We start from the raw sequence: 11,999 nt of genomic DNA, 5'->3' as shown, positions 1-11,999 counted from the left end.
GGCGGGGGTGTTCGTGCCTCCAGGCAGGGCTGCGTTTCCTCTAGCCCCGATGATTTCTGCCGTGAAACAGTTGCTGAGGTGAGTGGACGGAGGCACCTGCAGCCACGATTAAATTCTCATTTTCGACTCGATCAGCGTGTGTTATTAGGGGCTAGCATTAAGCAGCGCTCATCACGTAGGCTTTGTCTAGGTGGAAGCATGGCTGGGGCTCTTCCGTCATCTCGAGTTTAATTCTTTAATCGTAGCCTTGTTGCTTCCCTCCCCGCCGAGCCATGCTAAGCAACCCCACACTCGACTCTGTCTCCAGGGCGAAAGCAAACTGCCAAAATATTGTAGAAATGAAGCAAGCACTAGGGAGAACTGGAATCTAAAAATGAAAGCTGTAGTAAAACCACAAGGTCACAGGCGTGTGGGTGCGAGTGTTTGATTTCAGGGCTCCTCTTCGCTTGTGATTCTCAGGAAGCTGTTCCTCCAGTCCCAGATGTTGGCAGTCCGCAAGTCAGGCAATGGAAATGGGGGCTGAGAGAGAGGCTGGGGTTCTCTGTGCACTCTCCCAACACCTGCCTTAGGCACTCGTGCTTTTTGTCACCACCACAAAGATAAGAGGTGCACTTTTAATAAGAAAAGGGAAGCTGGGACACTTGCACATTGATGTGATGGTGGCGGCTGGGGAAAAAAAGAGCTGTGCTGTATGACTTTGGCTGGGGCAGTGGACATCACCAAAGAAAGGCATTCTTGTGTTCCCTTGGGTGCATCAGATAAATGTTTCTTTCTTCCCTTTTCCTTCCAATTGGTTCTTCAACAGGAGTTTTCCCCCTTTTCCAGCAGAGGCATTTAGCCCAAATAGGGAAATAATCTAGCATTTCTAGAGCCATAACCTACCAGCAAAGCCATGAACCCCCACCACCCTCTCTCAAGGGAGGTTGATGCATTGCCTGACTCCTGTTATACCCCACCAGTCCTGTTTCTCTGGAGGCAGAAACAACTCCTAAGCCAGTGCTGTGGAGCCACGTTACTCAAAGCTTCCTCTGTACCAGGGTTTGTGTTCAAGATATTTGAGGAGATTGGATGTACTCTTTATGCCTAGTGTCTCTGAACGCCAACACCGAGTAGCAGAGTTTTAAGCTGATGAAAGTTTGCTTGTTTTTTGTGATTTTTTGGCTGTGAATTGCTCCTGAGACTTAAATATTCACTGTCCTGCAGCTGCCCAAGCTGCACCTAGTTTGTTCTCCTGGCACTGCTGTACACGGTACAGCATGAACTTGGCTCATGTCCTTGCTCTTGGGAGTCTCCACAGCACCTTGCATGATGCCATATAGGCACAGCCATTTCTCTGCCTATCTGAGCCTTTGTTAGTGTCCTGATCTGCTCAGGGCTGTCAAGATTGCAATATTCCAGCATTGTGTCTAGGACAGAATTTGTTTTTCTGATGTGTTTTTGGGGCAATAGAGAGTCCTCCTGGCTTACCAGGGAAAAGCCACTGTTCTCCAGCATCCTAATGAAACTCACATCCTATAATAAAGGCCAGTGTCCCCCAAGGCACGAGCATCACTGGACAACTGACCAACAGGTTGGTGATAGACAAAACAAACGGCATGCAATACTGGCTCTCTTTGCGACCGGCACAGTGAACAACGTGGAGCTCTATTCAAGCTCAGGGTGCCGTGATCTGCATGTGCTCCCAGCTCATGGACATTGGTGCCCGCAGCTATGCAAATCCTTGGCTGCACCTGGATCTGCTGCAGGGTGCTCAGGGTGCTGTGCCATCAGCACTCTGGCATCCAATATAGGCTGAGCTCATTGACCAGTCTTTCCATTGCCAAGTGTGTGAGTGGTATCTCTGCAGCTATTTTCAGGAAGCTTGTAGGAACTTGGCTTTCCCCACTATCTCTATCCCTCTGGTGATTTTAACTGAAATTGGGGGGTGGGGGGAAGTGATATGAACAGACAGACAGACATGGAAACTCTGATTTCATATGCCTGGCTTCCTAAGGAAACCTGGCTACAAATAGAAGTGAGATTTGCTGCTGCAAAGAGCTCCTGGGGAGACAGAGAAGGCGGGGGAGACTGGGAAGCAGGGAGGGATGATTAACCTAACTTTTGAGGTAGGCAATCAAGGCCCAGCACACACCTGGGCTTACACTCCCTTTCCTGAGATCTGGTGGTCTAAAAACTGGGCATCTGCTCGGCACTAGTGTTCAGCTCCCTCTAGAGTCAGTGGTGCGAGAGCTGTATCTTGGGATAATGACTCTCCTGGGAGGTGCCACCACCCCTCACCAGTCAGGGCGAGGCACCTAGCTGATGGATGGAGCATGCCAGGGTGGACCTCCAGCCCAAACTCACCTGCCCAGCTCCTGTCTAGGACCATGTCCAAATCGCCCCAAACCTGCATTCACCTTATCCTTTCCCCACACACATTCCCAGGGACATCTCCCACGTCTTCATCCCTGGATGGGCACAGGACCTGGGGCTAAGGATTTGTCTCTGTTCTCTTGAAGCTTTCTGTTCCTTCCTCCTGCAGAGCCCAGGAGAGCATCCTGCTGCACAGGGGACCCACACACAGCTACAAATCCGGTGCAAAAATGAGCCTGAAGGGAAGAGCAGACAGACACAGACAGAGAGGAAAGCAACAGGCTTGCTAATTCCTCTCTCCTGGCCCCTGTGGGGCATCTCTGGATAGATACTTCCTCCCCAGGCTACCCGAGAACCTCAGGCTTATTAGCAGTGTTTTATTCTCCTAACACTCACGGGAGGTGCTCTTCGCATTTTACAGAGGGAGACGCAGAGCACAGGGAGCTGAAGGGCTGCCCTGCAATCGCAGAGGGAGTCTGCCCGCAAGGCAGCCTCAAAGACGGCTCGTGGAGACCAGGCAGATAACACCGTGCTTAAATCAGTGAGGGAGATCCACAGGCAGAAGAAGGCTTTAACAGACCAGGAGGAGTAATGGGGAAGAGCCTGATGCTGCTTCATAAAGAAGAGACCAAAAGCAGGTAGTAGGCATAGAGAATTGGTCTGGAAACAGCAACAAATAGGAGGGGAGACGTAAAAAACACCAAAACATAACCCCAAAAGAAAGGTAGTATTTCTCCCTTGCTTCTCATTTCCCGGCATTTTCCCTGCTGAGATCTTCAATCATGGGAGAAAGGGATGACTTGCCACTTGGTCTCCATGCGTTAAAAAGGAAAGGCTGGAATCTCCCTGACAAACACTTCCAAGCACAGTCTCTGCAAGCTGCCCCCAAATTCATCCAATCTGGCTGAAATTTTATATCGGGGATGTTTTATTTTCTCTATCTGTTTATTTTGGAAAGTTGCTGGGGAGATTGTGGGAGGAGATTGGATGCTTCATTGAAGAGATAGGATACTTGGAAAAATCAGTTGCAGACTGATAATTGTTCTAACTTTTTAATGTCCTTTACAGAAAACAGGGTGGCCTGATGTGTATTTTACTTGATTGGCTTCATGGCGGGCTTGTGCCTCTGACTATATTTGGAAAGGTTTTGATGTTTTTTGTACTGATGCAATCAGGAAGCCGATGGTCTGGAAATCATTTTCCTGATGTGGAGATTTGGAGGGTCATGGGCAGGAGATGCCAACAGGCTGTGCCTGTTTTGGAGTGGCAGAGCTGGGTGGAAGGGAGAAGGAGCCGGTCTGTGAGACAAGGGTTTTCCAAGCTGTGTTTAAAGTGCCATCACACTGTGCAGCTCTGAGTGGCAACACAGTATTTGGACATAGTGGCTTTCCTCCATGGGTCTGGATATACAGCCAGCATGGTGGTTAGGGTCCTTCTGCTGCTTTGATGGGTAAAAATCACAGCTGGCAGGAGCTACTTTTTACCAAAGTTGTGCCACAGGACAGAATCAAGATCAGAAGTGAAGCCAGCCAAGCCTGTGGCTGCCTAGACAAATCTCCAATCACCCTGTACCTTGCAGGGTTGTTGGCATCTGTTTTGTGTCCCTCAGCTGTAGGAAGCTGGACCTAGGCTCTTGGCTGATTTACTGATTGATGGTTGGAGACCAGACAATTTGTTTGGGCTTTTTTTTTCCCCCTACAGTCATGTCTTTTCCCAGTACAGGCTTTGCTGGAGCTGCCCTGCTGTGAAGCAGATTGATGCTTTCAATGAGACACAGGTGTACAGGCTTCAGCACGGCCAGGAAGGGTCAGCGGGAGAGGAGAGGTTTGCTAGCCCTCCAGGGATGGGGCAGTAGGTATGAGTCCCACCCGTGGAGGTGAGGTATGCAGCGCTTTCCCCAGGGAAGGCTCGTTATCGCTTGCAATAGACTCTTTAGTCCTGCTCTTCTGCAAGAGAAACTGGGGAAGGGATGCTGTGACTTGGAGACTTCAGGTCTGACCTTGGTGTAGGAGCATAGGGCACATAAATTGAAACAGCCATTTTTGCAGGCGTAGGGGGCCACTTGTTGGCTAGGAGAGCCTGTCCTCTCACTTAGGGCCTTTTTGGGGGTTGCTGTCTTTTCACCAGGGACACTGGCAGGCAAGCGAGTAGCTGGCTTGCTTTGAGGCTCTGTTCTGTAGCTTGCAGGTTAGCTGTGCCTTGCAGTAGCTACTAGCTGCTGCTTTGTCAAAGTTTTTGGCCCCTCTGACTGAAGAGAGACCATCTTTCTCATGGCCCTGACACCAGCAAAGGGGGTTTTGAGCTGCCTTTCCTGTCTCCCTGCAGCAGTGCACTCTCACTAGGAAAAGCTCCTCTCTGTCTAGCCCTGACTATGGGATGGGGAAGGGCTAGCTGGGAGTCCCCGTGGTGTTGCAACATGCTCCTGGTTGTGTCCCCACAGCATGTTGAAAAGCAGCTGCTCTCGTGTGAAGAGCAAACTTCCTACTCCCCCCAGAGAGCGACCAGTCACCCTGTGGGGACAGGGTGCTGCTCCCACCTCCTGTACACCAGTGACATGGCTGTGGGGACACCCTCTCCCATACAAGCTGGCAGTAAATTCACAGTATGATGCTTATTACGAAGCTGATGTTGCTGTGGGTAGTGGTAGTAGTGGTTGTAATGTGTGAATGCTACTGTGTTACAGATGCTATGTACAGGTTTTCTGTCGAATGCTGGGAAAAAAATTTCCCATGGAAAGTCTCTCACTCTGGCTTTGTGTGGCCACTCCTTTGTTGTAAGCCCAGGCCATTTCCTTCCTTGCCCAATCCTTCTTCTGTAATGAAAGTGTCTGGGCTAGCAGTGTTTTTCCAGTGCTCTGAAAAATAATGGTACTACCAGCTTGTTGCAGATGGTCGTAAACCTGTGTGTGATACAAAGGTGTAGGAAAATAACAGGAAGGGTCTTACAATGGATATTTCAAGGGCAAAGTGCCCAAATGGAGATGGGACTTTTGGGAGGCTGCTGCAAAGAAAAGGCTGTGCTTTGTTGAAACGCAGAGCAGCTTTCAGGTTCACTTCGCAAGCAGCAACCAGCCAGCCTGAAGGAGCGGTGCTGCCAGGGAAAGGTCAGAGCAGAGTCTAAAAGGCTGTGTTCTCCCCATCTGGCAGCTCCTGAGCTGGGGGGCTGGAGCACGAGCTGGCAGCAGGAGCTGTCTCCTACCAACTTGTAAAACCTAGAGCTCCCATGTCCACCAGGGAGGCAAATATCTCTCCAACCCTCCTAGCCCTGCTGTGAGCAACAACTGCCCTCCTGGTGTTTCACAACACCAAGGGTTGGAATAAAGGCTGGACCAACATCCCTTGGCCAGGAGCTGTGTCTAAACTGAGCTTGCCTCAAAGGGATCATGCAGCCTCTTGCAGACTTTCCTCCATGACTGTGCAAAATCAACTGCTAGCGCTCTGGGGGAGCTTGTCCGCAAAGGGAAGGGTCACAGCTGTGACTTCAGGAGAGCCTGCATTGGGATCTGGCTGTCCTGGTTAGCTCCAGCGCTCTCTGAAAGCTCTCAGGCAGCAGCGGCAGGGAGCCCCAAGGACAGCTCTGCTCCCTTGGTGGTAAAAAGGGCTCTGGGTACTGCCCCTGGGCATGCGGTAGTGCTTATGGCCAGGGTTGTGCTGGCCTGGGGTGGTGGTTTGGGGCTCTTCACCACACACATATGACCAGCACCAAGCCTGAGAGCAGCTTGTGCCCCTGCCCGGTGCTGCCGTGATAAGTCTGCCCCGAGAGGCATTAGGGGAGTGAGGCTGAGGCCATGAGCACCGTGGCAGGCAAGGTTTGCCAGGGCTGCTAACCGGGCATGCCGTGAATCAGCTACCGCATGTGCTTTTATTGTTGATGGCCGGGATGGGAAATGCAATTGAGACACCTTAATGAAGAGCTAACAAAGTTGGGTTTGGAGGGAGGGCTGGCATTCTGGTAGCCTTGCTTCTCATTAGAGAATAATATGAATGATTTGTCTAGGAATACTCCTACTGCTGCGCCTGCAGCAGTGTGCTGACCATGGGCTGAGACCCTATGCAAATGCAGAGTAAGAGGGTCTCTGGGGACCAAGCTGTTTATTTTGGATTGTACAAATAAAGAAATACTGCTAATTTTATAGCAGCTGCTTCTCAGAGATATTTTGAGTGTCAGGCTCTGATTGTGTGTAACCAGAATGTTGTGGCCAAGTATTTTCTAGCCCACCATAATTCCCGAGTCTGGTGTTAACAACACCCATTGTGAATCGGTTCAAGTAGTAAAGCTGGTGAGGATATGTGAATCTTGCTTGATGACTGCACCACAAAATGCTGGAGAAAGTCCAACATAGAGTTGGGGGATGCTACTGCCACTCAAAGAAGGGTCCTGGCACATTGCCAAGGCCGGTTGGTTTTTCTTCCAAAGCTCCAGCCTTTTCCCACCCATCTGATCTCTCCAGAAAAGTTCCATGTTTCCTATCTCCTGCCCTTAGAGGGAAAAATGTTTGTACATAGAGAGCTGGATGGGAAGGCCAGAAAGATGGATTGATCAGATGCAGGCCTTTAGGCCTTTTTAACTCCTGTTTAATGTAATATGGGACTTGATAAAAAAAAAAAAACACTAAAGAAAAACCAACTTATATTAGAATGTTTGAAAGAGAAGATCATGGCAAATATAGTTCAAGGGACTTATTCATTTGATTTAGTGGGTATCTTTTTTTCTGGCTGAGACTTCCAGTGCTCTAATACTTTTAAGACTGTAGAGTTGGTCCAAAGTGTGATGGGACTCTCCTATTCTTTATGACCTAAATCAGTGACCCAAAGCATAACATTTTCTCTAGAACCATCTGTTTCCTCTTCTTGCCAAAGGGATTTCACAATGCCTCGTTGCTCTGGATAATTGTACATGTGCAAGGATATGACTTGCCACAGGGAGAAAATTAACTGATCAAGGGCAGGTGGATGCTCTTGAGTTTTCTGTTGAAACTACTACCCTTTAGAAAGAAAGGGTGAAGAACATGCAGTTGAGCAATATTTTATGCCCACGCTACATTTTTTTTTAAGCCTACATATTTAAAATAAAACCCCAAAACTACACGTAGGAGGTATTTGGGATAAACAGAGTAGATACCAAGTCATCCTGTGTTTTCACAGCCCCTTTATCAAATGTCTCCAAGACTTAATTTGGAGCAGCGTGAAACACGGGAATACAGATGTTGGGTGACTAATTCATGCTTCGGCTAAACTTCAATGACCATGAATGCACATCTGTTTCAACTTAGCTATCTGCCAAATAGCCTGTAACAAGGTACTCTTCTTTACAAATACCATGTTTTCAATTTTTTACTTTAGATTTGTAAGCAGTGGCTACAGCCTGCATTCTGGGAAGCAGAAGGTACCGAGAGGGACTGTGATCAGGGGAGCAATGTTCAGGGCTTCTGACCCCAGCAGTAGAGCTTTTTGTAGCATTAGTAGGATTTCCAGCGCAAACAACTCCTTTCTTTTAAGTCTGTCTTCATACAGGAGACGTGCTTTTTCTTGTTCATCTTATCTGTTCTTATCATCCAGCTCTCTGACTTGCTCACTTCCTGCTGTGTGTATCTTTTTCTTTTCTTAATTAGAAAATTGGGGAGGGGGGGCAGACCAACAGTTCCTGGTGAGGAAGTGCCATTTATATAAAACTGTCTTGATAAATTCTCAGAATTATTCCAGCCCAATAATCCTACTACAACATCCTTAAATAAAAGCAAGTGGAGGAGAGGGCTTTGGTCCATCATTACAATGTCTCTTTGTGGAGTAGATCCTGTAATGGAATCCCATCGCTTCCTCCAACCAGTTCTTCACTTGCGCATAGCCCTGTCCCTGCATAATATGCCCCTGCCCTAATGAGGAGGGGTGATTCCTGGGTCATGGGGGATAAGGAGATGAGTGGTCACCACCACGTTTTTCAAGGAGGTGTTGGTGTGTTCCTGTTTTGAGGGTAAATACTTCTCCCCAGGGATGCCTGCCTGGCTGTACTTTTGCAGTCAGCAATGCAGCATGTGTAGCCTGCTGTGTGGCTGGAGAGGCAGCCTGGTTCCCAGCTGCGCTGTGAAACAAACCCTCTCAGGAGGGAGAGGGAAGGTACGCTTAGCCGTCCTGCTTCGGTCACGTTTGCTATGACCGGGCCAGGTGACAGCTAGGTTGCTGTCCCCGGGTGCAGCCTTTAGTGTGGATGGGTTGGTCTGTGTCTCCCAGAGCTGCAGCTGCCAGACCTGGCATCCTGTTTGCTGGAGACCAGGCAGGTGGCTAATGGTAGGGTGAGGTGCTGCGGAGGCTGGACTTCGGGAGGCGTTGATTGGATCTCCTGCTTGTGTCCCATCTCTGATATGGGCCTGGGAATACCATCCTTCTGTTAGAAGTTGAAACTTTTCATGGAGAGCTCTTTTTTCTTTTTTTTTTTTTTTTTTTCTTTCTGGGGTGTCATTTTTTTATGAGCAAAACCAGTTCAGCCTTTTGTATTCTCCAGCAAAGTAAAGGTATTGATGTACTCATTTTCCTCTCTTCATAGAAACATTTTTAAGTACTGTGTGACTAAATTAACTTGGAATAGAGAAGTGTAGTATGCCAAAGGCTCTCCTTGAGGAGAAAATATAGCTTTAATAACTAGGAATCTGGCTTTTATTGGCTAGTAAAATTGAGACTTTAACACTGAGCATGCTCAGGTTTTTGCACTAAGCATCCCTATGTACTTCACGGCATCTGTTCTGTCAGTTTATGCACTGTTAACTAACTGCAAACCTCTTTAACAGCTCCTCTACACTACTGGAAAATCCTGAGGCAGGACAAGGGCAAGTACTGCTGTCATGCCTGATGCCTGATGTTGTAAATGGAGTGAGAAAGGCCCTTGAAGGGGAAGCCGTCAAAGCTGACCTAGTGGGAAGAGAGCGCAAGGGACAGTTTTCCTCTCAAAGCATGCCAAAGGAGCCAAGCTTGGATGCATATGGGGCTCCTTCCACTTTTGGGAAGGTGCAAAGTGATGTGCTGTGGAAGGAATGGCTCCAAAATCATTAATTAAAGACTGCCCTTCTGGTGCACCTTATGACCAAGTTACTGTTAAGAATAAGGTTTTGCCAGGGCTTGAGCTCACTTCGTGCAGGTTTCTGATGTGGAGTAGATGCTTGAGAGGACTGTGAGCAAGAAAAGGCTGTGGAATATGTAGTTTACAGTGATTAAAAATGGCAAGTATAAAAATATTTTTTTAAAATGATGGCGGATAGTAAATTTCCCTGTCCTCTCCTGCTCTTACCCTGAAGTCCAGTGAGTGAGTGCACTGTAATTTTGAAACGGGAAAAACTTCTGCCAGCTGTGAAGCAGAATGATGGGCTCTAATTAGATGAGAAACAAGAAAATGCAATTGAACAAATAGGCTTTCAGCAAAGAGAAAGAAAGTGGCATTAAACATCATAGTAGCTAAAGGGGGTAGGTGCTAGCCCACTGATAGCATCTGTCCTTGTTCAGATAACTGAACTAGATGCTTTGTACATGGAAGACTGCAGTAATCATAACACAAAGGGACTCATTAGATGTGTCTTCTTGAGTAACAGGGTAACTTGATTATATGTTTGTGAAAAATGGGAAATAAACAGGGTGTAGAGGGAGATCTGTAATTGCTAGTTGGCCTCACTTAATGCATCTTTCCTTTTGTCTCTGCAGGTTGAGGACGCTTGGGACCTGTTTCGCGGAAGCGGCCATGTTGCGAGCAACTCACCCATTCATCTTCCCAGTGAGCTTCCAACTCCTGAGCATTGTGCTGGTTTTGCTCTTCCATGCAGATGGTATACACGCAGAGACCCCCAGCGAATTGCCTGTGAACGACACCGAGGAGTGCACTGGCTCATACATCTGCAAAAAGGGTGTGATTTTACCAATATGGGAACCCCAAGACCCCTCATTCGGTGACAAAATTGCTCGGGCAACAGTGTATTTTGTAGCGATGGTGTACATGTTCCTGGGAGTATCTATCATAGCTGACCGCTTCATGTCCTCCATTGAAGTCATCACATCCCAAGAGCGGGAAATAACCATCAAGAAGCCCAATGGTGAGACCAGCAAAACGACAGTGAGGATCTGGAATGAGACCGTTTCCAACCTCACACTGATGGCCTTGGGCTCTTCTGCCCCCGAGATTCTCCTGTCTGTTATTGAAGTGTGTGGCCATGGCTTCACGGCAGGGGACTTGGGGCCAAGCACAATCGTGGGGAGTGCTGCATTTAACATGTTTGTCATCATTGCAATCTGTGTTTACGTTGTTCCAGATGGAGAGATAAGGAAGATCAAGCACTTGCGAGTGTTTTTTGTTACAGCGGCCTGGAGCATCTTTGCCTACACTTGGCTTTACATTATTTTATCTGTGTCTTCTCCTGGGATTGTGGAGGTTTGGGAAGGCTTGCTCACCTTCTTCTTCTTCCCCATCTGTGTGGTGTTTGCCTGGATAGCTGACAGGAGACTTTTATTTTACAAGTATGTCTACAAGAAATACCGAGCTGGCAAGCAGAGAGGCATGATCATTGAGCATGAGGGTGACCGGCCCTCCTCCAAAGCTGATATTGAGATGGATGGAAAGGTTGCTAATTCTCACGTTGAGAACTTTTTGGATGGGACATTGGTGTTGGAGGTTGATGAGAAAGACCAGGATGATGAAGAAGCCAGGAGGGAAATGGCTCGGATCCTGAAGGAGCTGAAACAAAAGCACCCCGATAAGGAAATTGAACAGCTTATAGAGTTGGCCAACTACCAGGTCCTGAGCCAGCAGCAGAAGAGCAGGGCCTTTTATCGCATTCAGGCCACTCGGCTCATGACAGGAGCTGGCAACATCTTGAAGAGACATGCTGCAGACCAGGCCCGCAAAGCTGTCAGCATGCATGAGGTCAACAGTGAGGTGGCAGAAAATGATCCCATCAGCAAGGTCTACTTTGAGCAGGGTACCTACCAGTGTCTGGAGAACTGTGGCACTGTCGCCCTGACCATCATTCGCCGGGGAGGTGACTTGACCAACACAGTGTATGTTGACTTCCGGACAGAGGATGGGACGGCCAATGCCGGCTCTGACTATGAGTTCACTGAAGGGACAGTGGTCTTCAAGCCTGGAGAGACACAGAAGGAAATCCGTGTTGGCATAATCGACGATGACATATTTGAGGAGGATGAGAACTTCCTGGTCCATCTGAGCAATGTCCGCGTGAGCACTGAGGCCTCAGATGAGGGCATTCTTGAGGCCAGTCGTGTCTCAACACTTGCCTGCCTGGGATCACCATCTACTGCCACCGTCACCATCTTTGACGATGACCATGCTGGCATATTCACTTTTGAGGAGCCAGTAACACACGTCAGTGAAAGTGTGGGGACCATGGAAGTGAAAGTGTTGCGAACCTCTGGTGCACGAGGAAATGTTATTGTGCCCTACAAAACCATTGAAGGCTCAGCCAAAGGTGGAGGAGAGGACTTTGAAGACACCTGTGGGGAGCTGGAGTTCCAGAATGATGAGATAGTGTAAGTGAAGGTTTTATTTGTTACTTACAGTCTTCAGTTCTCCTGAAATTAAATGCCCATGGCTCCCAGAACTGCCCTGGAAGTGTTTGGGTGCCAGCATGTTGCAGTAAGCCATGAATGGCCTTA

The 11,999-nt window shown here is 48.3% G+C and overlaps 1 protein-coding gene across 1 annotated transcript in view; it reads left to right on the top strand.

Annotated features, from left to right (window-relative positions):
- The first annotated feature begins 10,074 nt into the window (after positions 1 to 10,074).
- LOC104620626 (sodium/calcium exchanger 1-like) overlaps positions 10,075 to 11,999 on the top strand; it is a 105,772-nt gene continuing 103,847 nt past the window's right edge. The window contains 1 exon segment of the mRNA XM_010286911.1: positions 10,075 to 11,873. Coding sequence (XP_010285213.1) covers positions 10,075 to 11,873 — 1,799 coding nt within the window.

This window comes from Phaethon lepturus, unplaced genomic scaffold (assembly GCF_000687285.1).
Source record: "Phaethon lepturus isolate BGI_N335 unplaced genomic scaffold, ASM68728v1 scaffold3740, whole genome shotgun sequence".
Taxonomy (NCBI): Eukaryota; Metazoa; Chordata; class Aves; order Phaethontiformes; family Phaethontidae; genus Phaethon; species Phaethon lepturus.
The sequence above is the reverse complement of the archived record's forward strand: the minus strand, read 5'-3'. Positions and strand labels throughout refer to the sequence as shown.